The 25,782-nt window shown below is 41.8% G+C and overlaps 1 protein-coding gene across 3 annotated transcripts in view; it reads left to right on the top strand.

Moving 5' to 3' along the window:
* Positions 1-25,782, top strand: part of MAGI3 (membrane associated guanylate kinase, WW and PDZ domain containing 3) — a 344,066-nt gene that overhangs the window by 239,287 nt on the left and 78,997 nt on the right. For all 3 annotated transcript variants that reach the window (XM_083172771.1, XM_083172770.1, XM_083172772.1), the window contains one exon: positions 5,738-5,795. In XM_083172771.1, the coding sequence (XP_083028897.1) occupies positions 5,738-5,795 (58 nt within the window). The remainder of the gene's footprint in view (positions 1-5,737; positions 5,796-25,782) is intronic.

Below are 25,782 nucleotides of genomic sequence, written 5' to 3'. Positions count from 1 at the left end.
CAATGCCTCAGCCAGCAGGCTATGTGTCACATTCCGCTTATCTGTGTTTAATAATTAGTAACCGTTTATCTGATGCTCTGAAAACTGCTTGTTCGCTTATATATTGCGGATGGCACTACTAGCTATCATCATTTATATATAAATCTAGTGTCCGTGCGGCACTGCTTGTTCGCTTATATATTGCGGATGGCACTACTAGCTATCATCATTTATATATAAATCTAGTGTCCGTGCGGCACTGCTTGTTCGCTTATATATTGCGGATGGCACTACTAGCTATCATCATTTATATATAAATCTAGTGTCCGTGCGGCACTGCTTGTTCGCTTATATATTGTGGATGGCACTACTAGCTATCATCATTTATATATAAATCTAGTGTCCGTGCGGCACTGCTTGTTCGCTTATATATTGCGGATGGCACTACTAGCTATCATCATTTATATATAAATCTAGTGTCCGTGCGGCACTGCTTGTTTGCTTATATATTGCGGATGGCACTACTAGCTATCCTCATTTATATATAAATCTAGTGTCCGTGCGGCACTGCTTGTTCGCTTATATATTTCGGATGGCACTACTAGCTATCATCATTTATATATAAATCTAGTGTCCGTGCGGCACTGCTTGTTCGCTTATATATTGCGGATGGCACTACTAGCTATCCTCATTTATATATAAATCTAGTGTCCGTGCGGCATTACTTGTTCGCTTATATATTGCGGTTGGCACTACTAGCTATCATCAATTATATATAAATCTAGTGTCCGTGCGGCACTGCTTGTTCGCTTATATATTGCGGATGGCGCTACTAGCTATCATCATTTATATATAAATCTAGTGTCCGTGCGGCACTGCTTGTTCGCTTATATATTGCGGATGGCACTACTAGCTATCCTCATTTATATATAAATCTAGTGTCCGTGCGGCACTGCTTGTTCGCTTATATATTGCGGATGGCACTACTAGCTATCATCATTTATATATAAATCTAGTGTCCGTGCGGCACTGCTTGTTCGCTTATATATTGCGGATGGCACTACTAGCTATCATCATTTATATATAAATCTAGTGTCCGTGCGGCACTGCTTGTTCGCTTATATATTGCGGATTGCACTACTAGCTATCATCATTTATATATAAACCTAGTGTCCGTGCGGCACTGCTTGTTCGCTTATATATTGCGGATGGCACTACTTGCTATCATCATTTATATATAAATCTAGTGTCCGTGCGGCACTGCTTGTTCGCTTATATATTGCGGATGGCACTACTAGCTATCATCATTTATATATAAATCTAGTGTTCGTGCGGCACTGCTTGTTCGCTTATATATTGCGGATGGCACTACTAGCTATCATCATTTATATAAAAATCTAGTGTCCGTGCGGCACTATTTGTTCACTTATATATTGCGGATGGCACTACTAGCTATCATCATTTATATATAAATCTAGTGTCCGTGCGGCACTATTTGTTCACTTATATATTGCGGATGGCACTACTAGCTATCATCATTTATATATAAATCTAGTGTCCGTGCAGCACTGAAACACTGCCATCTGTTGGCAGTGAGTGAAAATACATCTTTCTCACACATGCACAAACACAGAGGCAATCACACGGAAGGAGGCTAGCTTTGGAAGCATTTGCTTCGAGTGGGCTTACTAGATCTTTTTATATACAGTCACTTAACATCACAGATGGCTTTCCCTCCAATATGCAGAACATGTAATTAATCCATTATACTGTACATTATTCCTTTTAACAGTTACTCTTTGCATATTTATGCAGGGGTGCCAGAATGTTTTCAGGTGAGGGTTCGTAGAATAAAATCATTTCTGGTGCCCCTATGGTGCCAGCCTCTTCTTTTCCCACTTCCCAGTGTGGGGGTAGATGTACTCTGGATCCCCGTGGCAGCTGCTCCTGTTAAAGCAGTGTGCTACTCCCCTTCTGTACTCTTTCACAGAGGCATTACTGGGAGGAGAGAGAGTGATGGCTAGTACAGAAAGGGCACACTGCTTTTAAAGAAGAAGCTGCCGCGGGGATCCAGAGTTAATCGCTCCCCCACAGAGATGGCCCTAAGCAAGATTTTGTCTGGTGCCCTCGAGTACGACCACTTGTTTAGACTCTGACCCCCACCACCCATCTTCCAGCACAGCAACCATCTTTCAGCACAGCATCCATCAGGGCATCACCAAATCACAGCAGAAGCCAAGAACACCCATTTCATGAAAATACACGTGTCTTCTAGCCTCAATAGGCCATGGCGTAAGTGCCTGGCGTAAATTAGCTGGCAGTTCCACTGCTATAGTTGAGCATCTTTTTTTGCTTAAAATGCATCTTATTTGCATTTCATAAGATTATACAAATGCCCAGATGTAGGGACATAGGAATACAGACAAGCAATTGCGGTACATCCTGCCAAAATTCGCATTGATACTAATCGCATACTGTATGTACTAAAATATGTGATTAGTATCGCAAAGGCCAGCTCTTGCCAGCGGGAGGGGAGGGGAGGGAGTGTGTCCCCGAAGCACTCGGAACAGGGATGTTTCGGTGCTAGGGAGGCGGAGGTCACTGGTCCGGGCAGCACAGCAGGAGGCTACCCTGACATCAGGTGAGGGGATGCGGCGGGGGACAGCAGATGAGGGGTTAATAAGCAGGTGTAGTTTGTTAATTCACTGGGTGTTAGATTGATTTAACACAATGGTTGTTATCCACACACCCGCTGTGTTTAAGGGCGAAGTTAGTTTTGCCAGCTTTAAGTCCCCGTATAGGGTAAATGCAGATAAGCACAAGCAGTTGTAACAGTGCCTTAATAGGATGAAATGTGCAGCTGGATAGTCATCTCATTCGTAGCTGATTCAGGCAATAAGTTTGAGATGGCATGTGACTGGCGTGAAGGCAGCACGCTGGTGAGAGCTGGAGCATTCAGCCGTTTTTGTTGTGAAGAGGCTGTGTGCCCCTGGGACAGGCAGTCTGGCGCTTATTTGCGGTGAGGCATAATCCCGGCAGCTGGAGCCGCTGGCGAATGGAGGGCATTAGTGCATGGACCTCAAGGGACCGGATGTGATGTCTGGTACCGGAAGTAGTCAACACGTTTCGTCTCCAGGGAAACAGGAGACTTTTTCAATATATGTTCCCCATGTCCGTGTCCTAACCCTCCCCAGGGCACATATCTGTGTATATATATGTATATATATATATATATGTGTATGTATATATATATATATATATATATATATATATATATATATATATATATATATATATATATATATATAGTGTGTGTAAAGAAGGCGGCACTCTCCAGTCTTGTTCAGGTGAAATAAAAAAGCCTTTAATCCAACGGCGTTTCGGCTGTTACCCCGTTCTCAAGGACATACAAGTGCATACTAAAAACATCAAGGTATATAAAGCAGACAGATCCCACCCCCAAACCAATCAGGCGTCACCTGAGCTTACCGGTATCACCGTGAGCAGCTGCAGTAGATAGCGTCTGAGTGCGAGTCCCCATTCGCCACGTCGCACCTGAGTGACGCGTCGCGCTAGTCCAGCGTGATTACGTCACCCCGCTGTTCACTGTGGCGAGGCCGACTCGCCCCTGATCAGCTGATCTTAGCCGCAAGTCACTCTGCTGTGCCCCGGCTTCGCCCGCGTTGCCAGGCAACCTGCAAATAATAACATAAATAGAAATAACACATTAAAACAAGGTATATCAAACACAAAATTATACCATACTTTAAATTAGACTCCACGTCTAGTTATCAACCATTAGTTAGGCTACTGCATTATATTGCCATTAACCACCTGAATAATGGTCAAAAATAAGCCATTATATGCTATATATAGATATAGGTCAAATAATCAATAGCAGCATTCCAGATGTATATGGATTAGAAAAACCACAAACAACCGCAAACTGAGTTATACAGCAGTAGGTAATTATTATAACGACAGGCCTAATGTTCAGAGGTAACCTTGTAACCCCCACTGCTCGTTCAAGCCTTTAGGAGCAAGCGTCTGTAGGTAAAAAATCCATTTGCATTCCAACTGCATCAATTTTTTGTTCCTGTTACCTCCTCGTAGAGATGCGGGTACCTGGTCTATAGCAGTGGACCTCATACTTGCCACACTGTGGCCAAATTTGATACAGTGGCGTGCCACTGGCTGATCGCTATGGCCACTCATCAATCCCTGGTGTATGCCTGACCTATGTAGGGCCATCCGCTCTTTGAACGTGCGTTGTGTTTTCCCCACATAGGACAGGTCACAGGGACAAGTAAGAAGATACACAACGTATGAAGAGTGACATGACAAGGTGTATTTAATGGGGATACATTTCCCAGAATGTGGGTGGTTAAAGGTAGCACCCACTATCATGGACCTGCAGGTAATGCAGCCCAGGCAGCGGTAGCACCCATTTTTCCTCCCCAGGAACGTGGGCACCGGCAGTCTGTCCCACCCCGATATATCCAATTTGACAACCTGGTCTTTGATATTTTTGCCCCTAGTGAGGCTAGGTAGTAATCTAGTATTGGCCAGGAGGGGCAGGTCTTTATCAGTTGAAACTGCTGGCCAGAATTGTTTAGCTTTAGTGATGTTGTTCTTACTCCTAGTTGAGAATTGGTTAACCCACGGGATTTTGTTGTTAGCAGATGTATCCTTATGTTTACTACCCTTGAGTAATTCACTACGTGGAATGTCAAGCGCCTTCTTTTTTAGGGCCAACAACTCCTTCACCTGAACAAGACTGGAAAGTGCCGCCTTCATTACACACACTATATTGGGGCAACCTGTTGCTACCTGGGCAGGCACCTCAGCATCTACCTTCACGATACTAACGAGTGCCGGACCTCCAATCTGCCATTATCTATGTATATATATATAGATATATAGATATATAGATATAGATATATATAGATATATATAGATATATATAGATATATATATATCTATATATATATATATATGTACTGTTACTTTTTAACCTTCCTGGCTGTTGCATATTAATCCAAATCGTCAAAATTCTTAGTGTACGCAAGTACGTTTACCTAGCCAAATACTGTAAAGCTGATTCTGATGTAATGGATAAAAGTGACTTAATTGAATACTAATTTATAAGGCAGTATTCAATTCTGGGGGTGAGCTGTGACAGCGAGCGGGGCTGACTGCTCACGGTCACAGATCGCAGGGTCATTATTCAACTGACCCCCTGCATACGCTGTTTCCCCTTCGCTCCAAAAATGGAGCGAGGGGGGACGGTGTATGCGGCCACTAAAACATTGAGACTCACCGCTAAATGCAGCGGACTCTCTGCATTAGCCGTGAGCCTCGCTGTTTGGGGGAATCCTCGCCGTTCTCTGACAGCAAGGATTCCCCCAGAATGTTGAATAGGGTGAGCGGCCGACGCGGGGGTTAAATGGCAAGGATTGCTTGTTTTTCGCGTTCCCCGCCGTTTAACCCCCTTGCCAGCTGCAATGAATACACCCCATAGTCTAAACCTTGCCTTAATTGATTAAAAGTTAAATTGAGTTATTTGTTTTTGTATTTAAAATTAACTGATTACAGTATCATTGCCATCTTGTATGCATCTGAATTGTCTAAATTTTTTAGCAGTTCTTAACGGTTGTGCTTTTACCACGTGTTTTAATATATTTTGTAGCTATAGACCCCTACTTGAAACAAATGTTAGTGAATATTGCTAAAATGAGGGCTCTCTGTTTCTTTTTAGAACTTCCATATGGCTGGGAGAAAATAGAGGACCCGCAGTATGGAATCTATTATGTTGAGTAAGTACTTGGAGTCTGAGTCACAGCTGGAGGCAAATCCTGTCACGATTGTAAATTTCCACTGCTTGCATATTAGTATACACCATTGGTCACTCCAGCGATCAAATTACCAACCCTATGGTTGCTCAGAATGTGCCAGATGTATTAAGCCTGGTGAAGAGATAAACTGGAGATAAAGTGGAAGGAGATAACGCACCAGCCAATCAGCTTTGTTTGAAATAGGACAGATGGGAGTTGATTGGCTAGTGCGTTATCTCTTTCCAATTTATCTCCAGTTTATCTCTTCGTGAGGCTTAATACATCTGCCCCATCTATTACAAGTAAGCTGCAGGCACAGACATCTGTCCTTTGAACAGTCCACCTTCCGTTACCTCCCACAAATACTCACTATGCCAAATAAGTCCTCACTGTTTTGCTTTGACTGAATATCAATAATATATTGTAGGTAATGATAGTAGTGGGTTAATTATTTGTTATGCTGTCTGATAATGTACGACTTTTATGACCATATTATAACCTGGATGTTTTTACTTTTACATATACTGTAGTTGTAAACAATTCCCCATACTAACAATTTACATACTATAGAAGGTGCAACCACATTTCTTTCTAGTCGCTTTAGATTCAGATGTGGTTGGAGGTGCACCCATAGTTCTTTAGTGGGAGGGAAGATGCCAGGGTTCTCCATCATAGGATATGAAGCTTTCCTGGCATGCCGTAAGGTACTCTGTAAAACACCTTTTGCAGTCTTTACGGTCATAGTATTTAGTTCATTAACTCAGTTATGACTCCATAAAAATGGTGTTTCTTTTTATTGCTGACATGCAATGCTTCTATACTTGTTATTGTGCTACTGCATTAACTTTTTGATGTATTGTCTCATCTATATTAAAGAAGTTTAATAACTTTCATAGTTAACTATCCACGTGGACATAGAGGGAGAATATAATAGTGTGCCGAAAGCATGGGGAGCGAAGTGGTGCACTTATATGGTGTCCATGTCGACATAGACACAAAAAAAACCCACGAAACCACATGTCGACCTTTTGCATGTCGACGCATTGCTTGTGTCGCCCATTTGACCACATTAACCTAATGCATGTCGACCTTTTTCCTGTGTCGACCTTTGCCTGTTGACCAATAGTGTCAACCTAATTACTGTTGACGCTATGACCCATACCCACATAAACAAGATGCACTGGTTCATACCATGGATTAATTTGCTTAGAATTTTGATTACAGTCATACAAATATGTGGCTACGGTATATTAGATCCAGGGCCGGATTAACAATGGGGCTGATGGAGCTACAGCTCCAGGCCCATTCTCCAAATAGGCCGATTCTGTAGCTGAGGACCAGAGCTTTCCAACGAGCCCAGCCCCGTGTCGGTAGCCCCACGGGAACCGGAGATACCGACAGGCAAACCTGGAACGTTTTCCCCATAGGATAACATGGGACCCGCTAATTCCGACCTCCACCCGATTCCAACGGCTGCCAGTTCCTCCTCCGGCATCACAGAAGCTTGAGGTTGATCTCAGTCTAACCCAAATCGCTGGGCCTTCAATCTGATACCTGGTCCATATGGGTTCATTGGTTCTAGAGATATTGTGGGTAAACCAATTTTTTTTTTTCATTTCTGAAATGTAATTTCATGGCTGTTCATGTTGTTTGACAGATTTCTCTGGAACCAAATGGCCCAGTTTCATGGGACCAAAATCATTTGAAGCCTACATGTAAATCGGTCAGTTGGTTCCGAAGATATAGCTGGTTGTTTAAAGGGGGGCGGGGGTTGTTTTCTCTCCCCCTCACACAAAAAAATGCAGGGACTAGGCTGGTGTAAAACGGTCCAGTCCGGGAATGTCCCTGCATGATCTTGGGGCCATATTCCCGGGTAAATCCCTGCATTTTCTGGTGTGAAAGGGGTATTATTTTAAATAGCTGGGACATGCAGTGCTCTGAATACAGCCAGGCAGCCCCCTGCTCTCTGCCCAGCTGTCAATGGCTGTCATTTCTGCCCGGCGGCGGCTATCCCCCAGTTACCGCAAGCATGTATTCCCCCTTGGCAATGAGCATGTAATCCCACATGGCAATGAGCATGGAACCCCTGGCAATAAGCATGGAACCCCTGGCAATGAACATGTTGGTAAGCAACACTTAAGTAGCATAATTTTTCATAGGCATTATGGTGTTTGGCATAATACGTAATGGAGAATATGGTGTTTGGCTTAACATGTAATAGGCATTATGGTGTAAATTTTTAATGCGCGCCTTCAGCGCGCAATGCCCCTATCTATGAAGCATATTGTGCATTATTGCTCAATCTGTTTGGTATAATAATGTGTATTTTGGCTCAATCCATGTGGCAAAATGTGTATTTTGCCTTAATCTGTGTGCCATAGAGTGAATTTTGGCTCAGTCAGTGTGAATTTTGGCTCATTCCATGTGGCACAATGTGTAAGAGGCAAGTACAGTATAAAGGGGTTACTATTGTGTTGCATGATTTGTATAAGTGGTATATGGTGTGGTAAATTTAGGTAGCCACATAAAAGGTGCTGAAATGTTGTCTACCATGTTTCGGCTTTCAGTATTTTTTTTATGACTGGAATGCTGCCTCACCCTGCAAGTATCTTAGAACATCGGTATCTTGCATGTGCACCTTTGGAGGGCACCTGCCAATATATCTCCCTGCATTTTTCTTATGCCAGCCCCCTGCCTTTTCCAGGCATGTATAATTAGTTGAAAGTATTTACACAAATACAGACACACCCATGAGCAGACCACCCAAACAGAACACTGGTCACGCCCCCCACATTATTAGGTGCTGGCCACAACCCCTATTATTGTGCATAATAGGCCATTGATAATTTTCAGCTCCAGGCCCATTTAGACCTTAATCTGGCTCTGATTAGATCTACAATGTCTAGGTCTACAGTCAAAAGGTCGACCACTATTGGTAGACGGGGTGAAAAGGTTGACATGGTCAAAAGGTCAACATGACTTTTTCATGATTATTGGTTGCCTGTCAACATAGGTTGGTGTGGACACCGTCTAAGTGTGTCGCGTCCCCTCACTGCGCTAGGCACACTATTATATGCTCCCACAGGCCATAGTGGATGGTAGGGTATGAAATACCACCTGTGGACACATGTCGGCTCAAAAATAAAAAAAATTTAAAAATGTTGTCCTTTTAACCATGTCGACCAATAGTTATCAACCTTTTGACTGTCAACCTAGACGCTGAAGGTCTAATGACTGCATACGCAAAAATGTTCATCTTTGCTGCAGTCATGCTAAACAGCCCATCATGGCATGTCAGGATGTTTGCGAATGTTTGCAAAAAAATTATGCACAAGAAGATTGTGCTGATTAATTTGATATGACACATCTGTACACACGGCCCGACCCAGCATCCATTGATACAGATTCGATATCGATGACCGCTGAGATCTGGAGGGTCCCGGCAGAGCCGGCCCTAGCCTAAATGACGCCTTAGGCAAGATTTTGGCTGGTGCCCCCTAGCACCGCCACTAGTTCCGCCTCTGACCCTGCTCCCCTTTCCCAGCACCATCAACCCTCATCATAGCAGTCATCATTTTGGTGCTCCTACCCACAATATTTTAAATAGTAACAGTGCACACATTCGGTGTGCAGCCCAAACAGGGGTGTGTTCTTGCTGGGAAGGGGCATGGCCACACAATAGTCCCCCCAATTCAAATTATGCCACACAGTAGTGCCACTTTATTCACATTATATCATGCAATGGCGTCCCTTACTCTCGTTACATCACACAGTAATATCACTTTACCTTATATACATTACTCCTCACATTATTCACATTATACCTTTAGAAAAAAATCCTGAGAAAATATTGTATTTTAAGCACCTTCATGGCCACACTGCAACCCAGTACAAAGCAGTGTGTGCTGGGCAGAGGAGAAGAGCTGCAGCTGCTGCTGTCACTTAAGGGGAGGGGGCCCGGGGCCCCCACTGGGCTCTTCCATCAGACTTTGGCCTGGGTAATTTGTACCCCCTACCCCTTTCTCTCGGCACCCCTGATAATACCACACAGTAATGCCCCTTACACATGACACACATTATTAATGTCCTTATAACCATAATGCCCCTTACACATTATGCCAACCTTTATTAATGCCCTTCATACACATAATGACACACATAATGCCCCTTACACATATGTTTCACATTATTAATGCCCTTATACACATGACACACATAATGTCCATTACACATATGTTGCACATTATTAATGCCCTTATACACATGACACACATCATGCCTGTTACACATATGTCGCACATTATTGATGCATTTATACATGACACACATAATGCCCCTTATACATATGCCAAACACTATTGCAAAACCAACCCAACCACAGACAGCACTCGCACAGCCGCTAACACTGTGACCTCTGCCTCTGCTTGGATACAGATGTTTCCTCACACATCTTGACTCAATAAGCCATGCAGCTCCTGGCCAGTTCTGCTAACGTTGGGTGCATTTTTTTGCTGAAAATTCGTCTTATTTGCATTGTTATGACCAGCATACACAAGGAGCTTCTGATGGTTAAAATTATATGTGGCATGGCTATATTCTGTGTGCGACTGTGGCTGCACCTGCATACAGAATACTATGTTACAGTGATTTCCATGAATACGCTATTTCATATGCAGATACTGCCTCACTCACACACAGAATATAGAAGCAGAAGCTGCTGATGCCCCTAGGCATTCCAAATGCCCTAGGCAATTGCCTAGTTTGCCTATGCCTAAGGCCGGCTCTGGGTCCCGACATCGGTCAGGAGGGAGGGATGGATGGAGCACGGCAGTAGGGAGGCAGAAATAGATTTGCCTGCCACGTCTGTTTCGGCCTTCTTTCCCAATGCAACGGGCCACGCATCAGGATTGAATACAAATCTGTACATCAATTACACTAAAACGAACCGTGTGTAAACAGCTTAAGACTGAGTCCTACACAGATGTCTGTATACAAAAATGCTACAATGTAGCAAACACAGCTTTTTTTCCCAATACAAGTTCTGTTCTTCTCCATATACAGTACACGCTCAGTCACACAATATAAAAGTGTCATATATCAAATTAATCAACACGGTCTCCCCATGCATCATAGTCATGACTCAGATGTATTTTTAGCAAAGAAAGATGTCCGACATCAACTCAGGCTCAGATTTACTCAGGATCTGGCATCTCACTCACTCCAGGCATTTCACATTGCATGATGTATTGAGGCTAGATGTAGGAGGACACATCTGTACTTAAATTATTGTAATGTAACCTATGATACAAAGAGTCAGAAGGGGGGGGGCACCAGATTAAGAGAAGAGGGGGTAAGTACTCCCAGCCGCTACAGTACATGGAGAAACTGAGCATTGGTAGATAGGTCACACGGACAAGTGGGAGCTGATTAAGTCACATGGGACTTGGCTCATAAGGTCAAAAAGGCATGTGCCGAGTTCTACATGGAGGAGCTCATCACATGCTTATCTCGATGTGGAGGAGAGCACCATCACCCTTATGGGAGGGATGGTTTCATCAGAGGGATGGAAGGAGGACAAGCCAGATGGCTTAATTTGACACTGACGTTACATGGTTGTCTCATGACACGTCTGTAAATTAAAAAGTCTAGTTTATTATGTTAGGAAATAAACTTTATCAAATTGACAGAGTTACTAGTTAAGTCAATTGTGCTTATGTACGGATATCCTTAAAACCTGTACTGTAATGCTGGAGTTCGGGATCAATAATAAATAAGGTAAGGTATCATCTCTTGGCAGACATATATGCATTTTGTGTTTGAAAATGGATGGATTGTAAAGTGACTGCTCTGCATCAAACAATGTTAATGTATATTATATTCCATGATGGCACTTTGCAAACTGATGTCTGTTCATCCATGTGTACTGCAAGCTAAAGCTGTCTTTAATCATTGATGTCAGAGAAGTAAAGGCCCATACACACTGGGTGATTTTGAGCTTTACACAGCTCAGTTTTGACGTTTAAGCTGCTTTCAGCTCTAAAGCTGCCCAGTGTGTATGGGCCAGAGGTGAGGGCTAAAGCACGCTCCTGCATCATCATCATCATCATCATCATCAGCCGCCGCTGCATCTGCTGGTATTACCAACAGATGAGCAACGGGGTGGATGGCTTTCTGTAGCATCCTGCTATGGATAGCTGTCCACCCCCTGTGAAAATCACTGTCCAGGGGGAAAACGAATTTTGGGCCAACGATTTTCACATCATCGCTGTCCATACTTGCTGGGCAATATCGCCCAGTGTGTATGAACCTTAAGACCCGAAGTGTTGCTGATAGACTCTCCGGTCTTCTCCCAGAGAGGAGACTTTTAAAGAAGACAACTCTGCTGTATGTTCAGCAGTGCAGATCCTTTACTTTGACAAGGGAAGAGGCAGAAACCCTTAAGGTTTTCCACTATATTAACTAATAAATCTATCAATGTATATGCCACATAGCGCATTCATTTATAATATGTAGTACCATTTAGCAATTGCAGGCTCTAGACTTGCATTAACTCATTCACTCTATCAGATAGAATTAAATTGAAATAGAAAAGTAAAAATATCTCTGTACTGAACTTAGTGAGTTCTAAATCGTTCCAGGCAAACATTAAGTGGGATTTTCTGTTAATGCACTTTGAGAGTCCATTAGCATTAGTTTTACCTTAGGCTTTGTCTTTATTGCAGAGCTCTGAAATTAAGAGACAGTTGTGGCATATTTAAAGGTCACAGACTGTTCCCTTTATAAATTTAGGTTTTGCAGTGTCCTCTGGGTAAAGACAGACTGGAATAGGAGATGATATGTAGGAGCTGATGCATGCCCTTATATACGATATTTCTTGTATACATGTTTGCCTGTTTTATACCAATATTCTGTATAATTTCATGTTTATATATATATATATATATATATATATATATATATATATATATCATATAAAGACTAAATTATGGAGGAGCCATTATACAAACAAATGACATACAATGATTTAAAAAAAGATAGAGAAGATGGTCCAGGCCCAAACAAGTTTACAAAACTATGCTTGCTACATGGTAGTTAACTATTACATATTATCTAGAAAAAACTTAAGAGGTAAATACAAATTCAAAATGATGAACATATCTTGTAGACTTCCAGGAGTACCAGCAGTCCATTTACTCACCATTTGCCTGCGCACAAGTAAACCCGGGCAAATATTTCCACTCGCCCTATTCAATTCCAGTATTGACTTTTCACCTTGGCGGAAAATCCAGCATAGCCAAAAACCCGTGGATTGGCGGAATTGCATCAAATTCATGTATTTTGGTGAATTCACCATTTTTTTCCCCATTTTTACGGCACTTTTCATCCATCCCAATTTGCCCCCAAAAAAGTGAAACGGCATCAGCGAAAATGGACTGATTGAATATTAACCGGCAAATTATTGATTAACAATAATGTTTTTCCTGGCCAGGAAATTCCCGAGATGGAATACCCCCCTGAGTATCCATTATCCAGATGTCCTTCATCAAAATTTTTCCAAAAGCCAAAGTTTCCAGAAACTACTACAGATGTAGTCCCTATCATCTGAGCGGCTCATATCCTGCCATCCGCCAACCCGCGATATTGCCAGCCACGGCAATGGACGCTCGCACGTCCACATCCGCCGGCCCAGCAGCCACCAGATACTGAAATCTGGAGTGCAGTGAGATATAGTTCTCCCAACGACTGCCTCTGGGGGTCAAGAGAAAGGCACAAATATTCTCTATCACTTCACTACATTAAATATATCCAAAATGTAAGAGACTCCTTATATAGGTAGCATTTAGGGGAAACTAAATAAAACGTGGGCATTACTTTACAGTGGCTTATTCATAATTTTTATACTAAAATCGAAACATACAGGCTGCTAGACCAGAATTTACAAAATAAGTGCACTTGTAGTCCTTTTCATTTGATTAAAGGGTATATGGTCATTGGGTCGAAACCTCTTAAGGTCAACTGGGTCATTAGGTCGATGGTATGGTATGCGTCTTTCTTGCGTCTTTTTTGGGGGTTGGGGGGAATGTGTCTTAGTTGCCAAGCTACTATGATGCACAAGAAGATTATGCTGACTAATTTGATATGACACATGAATATCTGTGCATTGCCGTGTACACCCGACCCGGCAGCCATCGACACGGTTCGATATCAATGACCCTGTTGACCTAACCCCATGTTGACCTTTTGAGGTGTCGACCTTGATGCATGTCGACCTTTAGTGGTCGACCCAATGCATGTCAAACTTCCTCTTGTCCACCCTATGGCCCATACCCGATTACAGAGGACAGTAGCCAACTACAATATAATCCGAAAAAAGATTACCATATCTTTTATAGAGTGTTGTTCTAACCTATATTATTAGTCCATAAATATCTTGTATACGGTCATTTGGTTGACAGACATGCATTGGGTCAACCACTGAAGTCGACATGTCTTAAGTCGACACCTGAAATAGGTCGACATGGATGGAAGATCGAAAGGTCGACATGGGTTTTTCCACTTTTATTTTGAGCCGACATATGCTGAAGGTGGAATTTCATGCCCTACCATCCACTAGGGCATGAAGGGAGAATAGAATAGTGTGCCCGAAGCAGCGACCCTTGTGAGGGGATACGGTAAATTACCCAACCTTTTGACTGTCCACCTAGCCATTGTCGATCTAATGCTTGCGTCGACGTTCTATCCATGTAGACCATAGGCATGTCAACCTTTTTCAAATGTAACCAGACAAATACGGGAGTTGGCTTTATATTAATTTCAAACAATTCTTAAAAACTTTAACAAGTATCTTCCAAATTGTTTTGGTGAACATGTTTACACTTATTGTATATACCAGACAGATTGAGTATAATATGTGCCAAGTGCATTTAAACAGGTAGTTTCTATTTAAAAAAAGTCCCATATATGGCACTCCTCTAGTAATATGAGGTGTCAGCTGAATCCAAAAGAGAGCAGTGGTGAGCTGTTTGAGGGTACAAATTGGAAGCAAAGTGGTCTGGACTATAATAGCCAGGGCCGGTGCAAGGCACCGGAGCGTCCCAGGCGAGTCGGGTGGGGGCACCCCGGTGCCGGGGGGGGGGCGGTGGTGGTGGTACCTGTGTAAAAAACTTGCGGCGCCGGCGTCCCTGCAGTGCTGGAGCGGGCAGGGGTGTCCGTGCCGCGGGGGTACCTGCGGCGCTGTCATTGTGTATAAAGCTGGCGGCGGCCGGCGGGGTCCCTGCAGTGAATAGAAAATAACTAGCGCTTCCCGCGCCGCCACGCGCCCAGCACTGCAGGGACGCCGGCGCCGCAAGTTTTTTACACAGTTCGCTAACCCTCTATGCTGGGGGTGAGGGGCGAACTGCCGCCCTCCAGGTGCCGGCGCCCTAGGCAAATGCCTAGAGCTGCATTGTGGTGGCGCCGGCCCTGATAATAGCGACTAATGTGCCTGTAATGAAATGCAATTCAATGGGTTTTTTTTTATTAATATGTACAGAATTCATTATAACTAACAAATAGAAAATAAAATAAAAACCACAAAAGCACCTATAAAATATATTGTTAGGAAGACGGTTAAAATAAATTATTAAATATAAATAAATGAACACATTTTCATTCAGGTATTGAGGATGATTTTAAAAATACCATAAAGTATTAAAAATTGCGCCCACTTGGTCTTCTGCAATATTGCTTTGCAGGGATCTTCAGACACAGTTAAGCAAATATCTTAAGAAAGATCTGTAAAGCTGTGTTTATCAATGATATTGGACTGTTGAGTCACTTTAAAAGCTTAACATTGCTACACATTTCAAAGGTCGACATTTCAGGCAGGAGAATAATTGTTCTCTAACATGAAATCATTTTCATTTTGGTTTTCTGGAAAAACAAGATCCCATAATCTTTCTTCCCGCTGTGTAAGCATAGAGGTATTGTAATTGCATCATGATACAGGTGTTCTGATCATATATAACTGTACTCTTCTTATTTAACATTTGCAATAGAATACAGTACTTAAAAAAATATATATATATTTGAGAGAAGGGCTTTTTTTTGTAGGAGCTAATGCTTTCCAACCAATCAATGAGGGCTGTTTTTTTTTTTTTTAAATACATTTACATAAGAATTTACATGATGAGCTAATATTTTTGGAAACTGTGAATGTCCAGCACTGGATTAGGCGAGGCATTAAAGACAAGATATTCGATATGCAATCTGGTTTAATAATTAAAAAATCATATTAAAAAGTTCAATGTAGTTCATTAGAAGCTTAATTGAATTTTCCCAGCACCCGCTCTTCCATAAGGTTATCTGCCGTATGGGTCACAAAGATTTAGTTATTACATAAAAAAAGGCTTTTTCTCGCTCATAAATGAATTAAATAAATGTTTGATCAAAATTAGTTTTCTAAGGAAAATATTAGTTTTATATTTCTAATGTAAAGGGGTAATACTTAAAATGTACTTTTCTTAAAGTGTGATCCTTCTGCCTGGTTTACAGGGCCTTATGTGTTCCAAATATTTGTCTTAAGTTAGGTTCTTATTCCACAGTCAAGACAAAATGATATAGGCTACAAACCATCTTTGGAATGCCAGTTATACTAATATAATTTACCCTAGGCCGGTTGTCTAGGTCTTCCTAACAGTGAAGCGGAATTAATCGCAAAAGTCTAGAACCCTTAAACCCAGGACTCAGACATTGGTCAACCCTTCATTTTTAGGTCAATAAGATCTTTCTATGTATAGCCATAATCTTTCACAGCTTCTGAGCAGATCTGTTTGTTCACTGACCTCTTCCTTTTGTGAGGAATCTCAAGCCTCAAGGTAGTTGAATATTTCTCATTCATCTTCCCTTGTGGCTCTGGGTGGCATGATTGTGCTGTGTCTCAGTTCTTCCATTCTTCTAAACACAGTAAAGGGCAGAGGTGTGTCTTTATAACTTTCTGTGACCAGAATTAAACACTTGATTACTAAACTCTCGGATTAATTGTTTGTCTTGACCTGTTGTTTATTTACGAGTATATGCCCTTTTTGTTAACTAGGAAATCAGCATTTATATACAGTATGGATTACAGCATTTCCAAGGCAGAACTTTAGCTGTGCATTGTATTGTTTATTGTGACTTTGCTCTACTGACACTTTTTTGGTATCTGAAGTTCAGTTGCACATATTCCTATATTCTCCAATCCAGACAAAAGGTTTGATTCTAGATTACGAACGCATGTCTTTGATACTTACAAATACATTCAATATTGTACTGTCTGCTAAGAGTATTTTTGGTGGTTGTGCATTAACATATGGTGCAATATATTTAATCTAGAAGGATATTCATATTCAGAAACTTGTTACCACTGACATTTTTAAAGGTCTTGATGATGGAAGAAGTCATTGGGAACATCTTGCACTAGTTTACTAACTGGCTTCATATCTAGAAGAGTTGACCTCCATGCAGTTCAGTATAGTCAGATTTGCTATATATGAGAGAGACTCTGTGCATCACGGGTTGAATGCGCAGGGAGTGAGTTGTCTAACTGAATGAGTACTGGCCTTTGTTACGTGTGTGTTTATGACAGCTTAGCAAAAGCCCGTGTTCCCCTCCGGAGCTTTGTTGGCAGCTTGCAATCATGACAGCGTAAGAACCAAGATAACTACAGACTAGCTGACAATATAATCTTTGGGGAGGGTGATTGCGTTAACCATGGCAAAGCTATTCAGTGCTTTAGCATACAAAGCAAGTGTACCATAAGTGAGTGTACACACCTGGGAAACACTGGTCCTGTCCAATTTTAACTTGTTAATAACTCGGCGGTCTCTTGATATTATATAAATCAATGTGTCTGAGTTAGTCATTTTTCTATAGTCTGTATATTCAAGTGAGTGTCACTGATTTCTTTTCATACCCCTTTTGAGTTTTTTTTTTTATACAAATATATCTAAGATTGCACAGGTAGGATCAAATGCCACACAGCAGGGAAGCAGAAAGCACCACACATTGTACAGTCTTATGGTGTGTACACACGGTGAGATTCCCTTCCTATTCGAGTTAAGATTCGAGTGCTATGCAATCTTTGCTATCTCTGTACTTTTTACATACAATTCATACAATCAGCTTTAGATTTGCATTATATAGTCATTGCTGCCCTGTCTATCTGGGTTTCGATTTGTGCTGAGACGGGAGCGCACATCGGGCTCGCAAGGTAAAAAAACCTGTGCGATCTGCTTACGATCTGCATACGATTTTGACTATATAGTCAAAATCTGATGCTGGATTGTACTGTGTGTACACAGCATTAGTGTTGGGAAGCACATTATTTTAGATTTATATGTTTTTAATTGTTTGCTTCTGTGTATTTGTGTTTTCTGTCCACTACATATAGATCGGGCATGACACAACTAAAGAAGCACAAACAATTGGCATTATTCTATAAAGTCCTCAGTGTTTTATGCATTATTTCATGCACTGAGTTGAGTAGTTCTGCATATAAATGGCTTATTTTAAATGTGGGATCATGTCTCTCAAGCTTTGAGCAGAAGCCACACCATTGTGTTAGCAATTTGCCGATTGGAAAAGGGGAGATTACCCCTTTAATTAGAATTGCGATTTCCATTATAGTATATTCTCTGCGGTCAAGTGCAAAAGTTTGAACATTCTACTTCTGGTGTTCACGCTGTCTGGTATCAGGAGAGATTTGTACTTTGTTCTGAACAGCATACAGGCTAATTAAATAGCTTGAAGTTTATAGCTTGTAGTGTGCCTCTACGTCTTCCAATAATCCGTTTAGATTGTAAACTCTTTGTGGCAAAGCATTCATATTTTTTTATTGTTAATTGCTGCTCTCATACCTTGGATCCCTATACTTAAGCCCTTGTTTGTACTTTATCTCAACCTTGAAAAACATTGTGCACATCAATGGCATTGTCTGAATTAATTATACATGCATGCAATGCTTTTTCGACAACCATTTGATTTGTGTAAAAGCATAGGCAACATATTTCTTCTTCGTGCTTCTTGTGGCTTTTAACCCTTCCCATATCATAGTGGCTTGTAGTATGCTGATAGGACTATCATCCATGGCATTTTGCTGAAGAGCTGTGTTGCCATAGCAACATCTCTATCTGCAACCTCCTTGAGCCATTTAATGTAGAGGACATTTCACCTGAAATAAACAGAACTAGGATGTCATGTGAACTTTTCATTTTGGCCATTTATGTCTTTTGTCCAACAAGGCAGGCAGATGGAGTATATTTTGGCAAGTTCCTACATAGTGCCTTGTGTCCACAAAAAACATCCACCTCCATTTTCATAGTGTCTGAGCGTGACTTCCAGTATTCTGCTTTTTCCACTGAGCAACACAAATACCAGCTTGCTTGTAAAGGTTTCTGCCAGCCTGGGGACCTGTCTCTTAGATGTGTAACGAGGTCAGACCAAAAGAATATTGGTTTTATATGTACGGCTTTGTATGTTTGTTTTATGCAGCAATGTGCAAGGCACCTTATGTAGCACTACGCATGGCACACTGCAGAGATCATTTTTGTAACTTTGTCTAGAAAGTTGGTCCTCTCAAATGAATGCTACAATTCTAGTTACTCAACTGTAAAAATGAGCCTTCAAGCCATTCCCAATGTGTGGAACAGGCCTTTTAGTTGGACTTTTGCTGGATTTCGGCTAATGGCATATGTGTGAGCTGGTAGTGCTAGGTCTATCATTGCGACTTTGTTCCTTAATAATGCATCTCATTAGCAAAATGATGCGAATCAGATGCCCAAGCCACTTCTTGGGCATCTGATTAAATGATTAAAATGATATATGGCATACCTCTGTTCTGTGTGCGACCATGCCTGTATCTGCATAAGAAGTGCTACACTAAAGCCCAGCATTTAGTATGCCAATATAGTACAGCTGCGGCATATTATTTTAATCAGCAGATATAACTCATTTTAATGGAAGAAGTGTCACAGACAGAGGTCCAGCACTACAAAGTCACAACTAGAAGGGCTGTTTAACACTCAAGGAGGCTAAATGCATGGGACCGCGCATTAGACCTGAGACGCATTTCTCATGAAGGGGTGAAATTGGCCCAAATCTGGGTAGTGTATGGGGGCGTTTAGACTAATGCATTGTATGTCATGATAAGATATCTGGCCCTAATTGGCAGCTATTTTAAGTAATATAGTTAAATTCCCAAGACTTTATTAAGATTAAATTATTATTAATTTTTTTTGTATATGTTCTTTTAAATAAATAGTCACCATTTTATAGTTCTGTCATGGATCCAGTTCCAAGAAATTCAAATCTATAAACAATATCGGTATCTTTGTCTACAGCAATTATTACACTCCCTGGTATTTCTCCCACTCACTATTAATTCTATGTTTTATTTAAAGGTTCTTTCAGAAGCTACCGTATATACTCGAGTATAAGTCGACCCGAATATAAGCCGAGGCACCTAATTTTACAACAAAAAAACTGGGAAAACGAATTGACTCAAATGGGGACCCTCACTCGAGTATAAGCTGAGTTGGGATTTTTCAGCATAAAAAATGTTCTGAAAAAGTAGGCTTATACTCGAGTATATGTGGTATTCGCTCCAATCAGGGAGCATTAAGTGCTCCATACAACTACAATGTCAGTATCCAAGTAATAACCTGTAGTACAGATATGGTTCAGATAAGAATCACAGAAACCAAGCTTATTACAGAAAATGTTATAAATAAATATGCACAATGCTTACTTATGCACTAGCTTGTGTAGGTACTAATTAGGTTTTATGCCCGTTTTCATACAGTCCCTCCGGTATAGAGGGGTTAAAATTCCCAGGCCATCCTCATGCAAGCCCAGTTTATATGACGTCATAATTTTACCATTATCTATCTGCTGGATCATTAGCTACAGATACGTCCTCGATGCCTGGTGTGAGTGAGCAGCCAGGTCCTGTGCAACTCTGCTAACAGCGGATATCTCCTAGTCTCCAACATATCTGACCTTATCTCTCTTTACACTCCCTCCCACTCTCTTCAGTCCACAAATGTCCTAAACTGGCAACAGGTTTTTTCCTCCCATTCCTGCCTCCAAGGTTTTTGCCATTGTGCTCCTAATCTCTGGAATTCTCCTCCCCTCCCTATCACTCTACGTCCCTACAAAATGTTAAACGGGTTATGAAACCCGTTTAAACCCTGCCATCTGTCATCCTTATGCTCACTTCTATCCCTTCTGTTTCACTCCGTTCTGTCTGCCCCTCCCATTTGGAATGCAAGCTCTCACAAGCAGGGCCCTCGTGCTTTTATTAGAATATATCTGTTCCACCCTAATAATTGCTTCATTGTCCTGTCCCCTGATGCAACTGTCTTTATTTACCATGTGCTTGTCCTTAATTGCCTTGTACTTTAATTCATTAATTCAACATTTTTTTTTTTGCTCATCTATGTATTGTTAGGTGCCCTTGTGGTGCCATATAAATAAAATATAATGCACCAGGAGATTGTGCTGAATGAATTATTTGATATATGACGCCAGTATATTGTGTGTGTGTATACAGAGATTTTTCATACAGATTCAGAGACTGAGTCGCACACACCTGATAAACAAGTGTCATATACCAAATGAATCAGCCTATTCCCCATAAGGTTACTAGTCACATTGCCTTGTGACTAATATGCATTTTCATCAAAAAAAGTGTCATATGATGTTTTCTCAGACAAAAAAATGACCCCTGCAGCTAGAAGCTGGACACATCAGTCCAATGCTGGTGATTAAAAGAAATACACTTACCGCTGTTTGTGTTTTACGCTGCATATGCCCATCATATTGTGTACCTTTTTTTTGCAAATATTAATTAATACCTTTCTTTTTTTTTTTTTTTTTTTTTTAAATACACTTAACCCCTTGAGTGCCAACTGAATTTGTCAAAATAATTGAAATATTGGCACTTAAAGTGTTAGTAAACATAAGGGGCTATACTTTTCCTAATGTCCAAAAACAAATCCCGACTTGAGCAAATTTATATTTCTACTTATTAAACAGCTTTACTAAGGGAACTGTAGATTGTTAACATTTTCTCAGGACAGTCACGGAAATGTAATTGTGATGGAATGAGACATTCTGAGGGATATATGTATTTATTTTATATTATATTACATATATTTGCATTTTCTTGTAGTGTATATACATTACAGCTATTTGTTAGGTATGAAGGGACACCTATTCTGTTTCCATACAGTAGGATAGGTAGATAACTAAAAGTACGTTTATGAATGATCTTACGGTTGTCATCAGAATTCCAAATAGCTGAAGAGAATTTTCATTCTACCACTTACCACAGAAGTAGCATCATAAGTGCGGCCTTGATGATGCCAGATTTTAAAGGCAAAAAACATGGTAATTCTTTACAAAATAAATGATAAATCAAAGGATGAGTCTATCAGCAGATGTGAGATTCATATATTGTAGTAAAGCAATTCTAAAATGCATCTGACAAGTGTAGTACTTATAAGGATTTATAAATCAAAGGACAGATTTACTGTAAATGGTTGATACTGCCTCAAATTGTTCATAAGACAACTAAAGTGATGATATTATTCATCATTTACATCTGTATTATAATTGTGTAAGGCACATCCTGTCTTTGCAATATGCACGCAGGGGAAACTTGCACAAATGCCCCAGCGACTCCTACTGCTAGGGCGAAGAGATAAACCAAAAAGTAGGAGTTTTAGTATTGCTTACATACCGTAGGACCAGCCACCGGTATATATGCATGGAAGCCAGGGGTTGGGAGTAGGCAGGACAAGGTGGCCAGGGGTCTTGAAACAGCAGAGAAGAGTTGGGGCCTGGCAGTGTGGGTGCGGACATACTTTTAAAACTGCTAAAAGCCATTTTTATAGTATTCTCTGCATATGAAAACTACTGTATAGTGCATTTTTAACTTTTTACGGTGTTTGAATGAAACCCAAAAAATGTGTGGCAATAACATGGTAGCCGACTACGGCATACAATTAAACAATAACATAGACAATCTAATGCATTAAAGGTGACACTCAGATTTATTGATACCAGGATAAGGGAGACCTGGGTAATAAAGTGCCACATCTCTGGACTTCATAATGATTTATGTAGTGTATAGTAGGGTATTAATGTCTGGTGATCATCTACAGACAATACCTTCTAAAGGGGATATTTGCTCCCAATGAGTGTATAGGTGCCATATTGTATTAAATTATGCACATTACTGTACATGCCAACCCATATCTGTTATTATATCGATAGTGTGTAATATTACATGGTGATCACAAGGCATTACCTACTAAGTGGCCACATAGTTTAAAATAGGGCACTCTCTTGCAAATAAGTTTATTTAAGTCAGGATTGGAGACATTTCCCATTCCAGAGTATTCTCTGAAGATTTCCCAGGTATAACTTCTCAGTGGTCACATCACTTGAAAGGGGGGTGCCAGCATGGGTAGGATAAAGAACTTTTAAAAACATGTCTGCAGTTTTGCTTGTTAGGGGAGTGGCTTAAGGCAATCATGCCCACCCTTACAGGAGTTCTATAAGGTGGAGGGTGGTATGTTGCCCTCCATTTGAGGTTAGGCATAGCTATCTTGATCTTGCCAGAACATCAATGGTTTCGCCCATTGATGGATGTCCTTGCTCTGTGACCAGCCAAAAAGCATGCCAAGCGCAGGTAAGAGAGCGCCTCTGCTATGGATTGTGAAAGACTGTAAGACTTATAGCATTCGAGGCAAATTCAATGTTGGTCCATATCATCCCGATTTGAAATGTTGCATTGCTTAGTACAGGTCCCACTCATCCTTAGTAGCGAATGGATTTATTATATTAAGTTTGTGGTATGCTCTATTTTGTGCAGACCGTAGAGAAGTTTGTAGTCGTGCTGTATGAGAAAGGAAATGGCTAACCTTTTATACTTACAGCAGAGTAATAAGATCTTATAAGATATGGTGGGAGATTTATATGAGCAGAAATACAGTAGATCATGTTCAATCAGAGTATGAATAGAAGGCATATACACATAATACGTTCTTCCAGTGTGTTTTACTTACTGGTACTTTTAAACTCATGTAATTGGCAGGAGTATTAAGGCCCCCATACACTATGCGATTTTCGGCCGATTTCATCCGATTTCGGTCCCGCGCGGATCGGATCACGGCATCGGACCTGCAGAACAAAAGATATATCGGAATCTGAGCCATCATGGGTGCTGTTTAGCACCCACGATGTTCAGATCCGATATATCTTTATATACAGCCCCCCTGTCTTACTAGCAGCGCCCCCCCCCCCGCATTGACGGCTCCCGGCGGAGGAAGTGCAGGCGGGGACTGCAGGCGTCGCAGAGCAGAGACCGTCGGCGCGGCGGGAGAATAGGAAGAAATCCTATTCAAAAGACCGGGCGGACGCTGATTGGCTGAGCTCAGCGGCTGCCCGGTCTTTTGAATAAGATTTCTTAGCCGACAGTCTCTGCTCTGTGACGCCTGCGGTCCCAGCCTGCACTACCTCCGCAGGGAGCCGGGAGCCGTCAATGCGGGGGGGGGGGGCGCTGCTAGTAAGACAGGGGGCGCTGCGGGGGACACAGAGTTGACAGTACAAGAGCCGGGCAGGAAAAGCTGTCAGCGCTGGAAAAAAAAAGTCCCTACAATCAGTCAGCAATTGGCTGAGAGAGCGCTCAGCCAATCACAGGCTGCCCATTCATTGTATGGGCTTTTTTTTCCAGCACTGACAGCTCCCGCCTCCCCCTGCCCGGCTCTGTCACTGTCCCCCGCAGCGTCCCCTGCACGCTGCCTTAGCAGCGCCCCCCACCAGCAGCCCTGTTCTGCAGCCCCCCCTGCTCCCCGGGTTTACATGTGATAAATCAAGACGATTTATCACATGTAAAAAATGGCACATCAAGTAGCAATCTTATCAAGCTCCCCCGGGGAGCTGCCGGGGAAGCTCAGGGGGAAGTCGGGGGTGACTTGTCCTCAGGACAAGTCTCCCTAGTGTATAGGGGCCTTTACAATATACCAGCAATAGCTATGAATTAGCTTCTTCTTTCTATAAAAAAGTGCTGCGCTCAGTATCATTGAGGAGAAACATACGGATGACTGACAGTTGGGATGCTGGTGTTCAGAATCCAGCGAAATGGAATCCCGACAGGGGGCAAGTAAGTATAATTGCCCTCCCTCTCTGCAGCCTAATGGCCCCCATCCATTAGTGCAATTTGGGCCCAGGCATTGCACCGAGGAATTGGATGAAAAGGGCCCAAATCGCATGATTTTGATCCAATGCGCAGGCATGATCAGAAGGGAGCCACAGATTGTCACTGCTGCATCAAGGATCCATCGGATCATACAGTCTGGGAAAGGATCCATGTACAATGTATCGTATATATGCGATACTGTCACCTGGGAGGGGCCAGATGAGATGCCAAAATATTGCATGCAAGGGACGGCATGTGATGATTTGTGTAAGGGGTTGGGGGACTTAACCCCCTCATCCATGCAGCCTAACCCCCCCCCCCCCCCCCCCAGGTCTAAAGGTTCCCATACACGGTACAATTATTGTATACAATATCTCATCTCATTGCATCGCACAGGTTTTGCAATGCAATGAGATAAGATGAGAAGAGATCTAGTACAAAAAGTATGCGCAGCACATACTTTTTGTACTAGATCTCATCTCATTGCATTGCAAAACCTGTGCGATGCAATGAGATGCGATGCGATATTGTATACAATAATTGTACCGTGTATGGGCACCTTAACCCTCCCAGGAAAACTTACGGTCGGCATTCCATCAGTCAACGGCTGCATCTTGTCGGGATTTCCATTCCGGTGGTAGTTGTAATGCTGCCGTCTGTATACTAAACGTCGTCATCCTATCCACCGGGATGCTGAACACATTCCCCGTTAAATATGGTAGTATCAGAATAAAACCACTTCTGCTA

Source organism: Crinia signifera, chromosome 2, assembly GCF_055691185.1.
Source record: "Crinia signifera chromosome 2, ASM5569118v1, whole genome shotgun sequence".
NCBI classification, from domain to species: domain Eukaryota; kingdom Metazoa; phylum Chordata; class Amphibia; order Anura; family Myobatrachidae; genus Crinia; species Crinia signifera.
The sequence above is the reverse complement of the archived record's forward strand: the minus strand, read 5'-3'. Positions and strand labels throughout refer to the sequence as shown.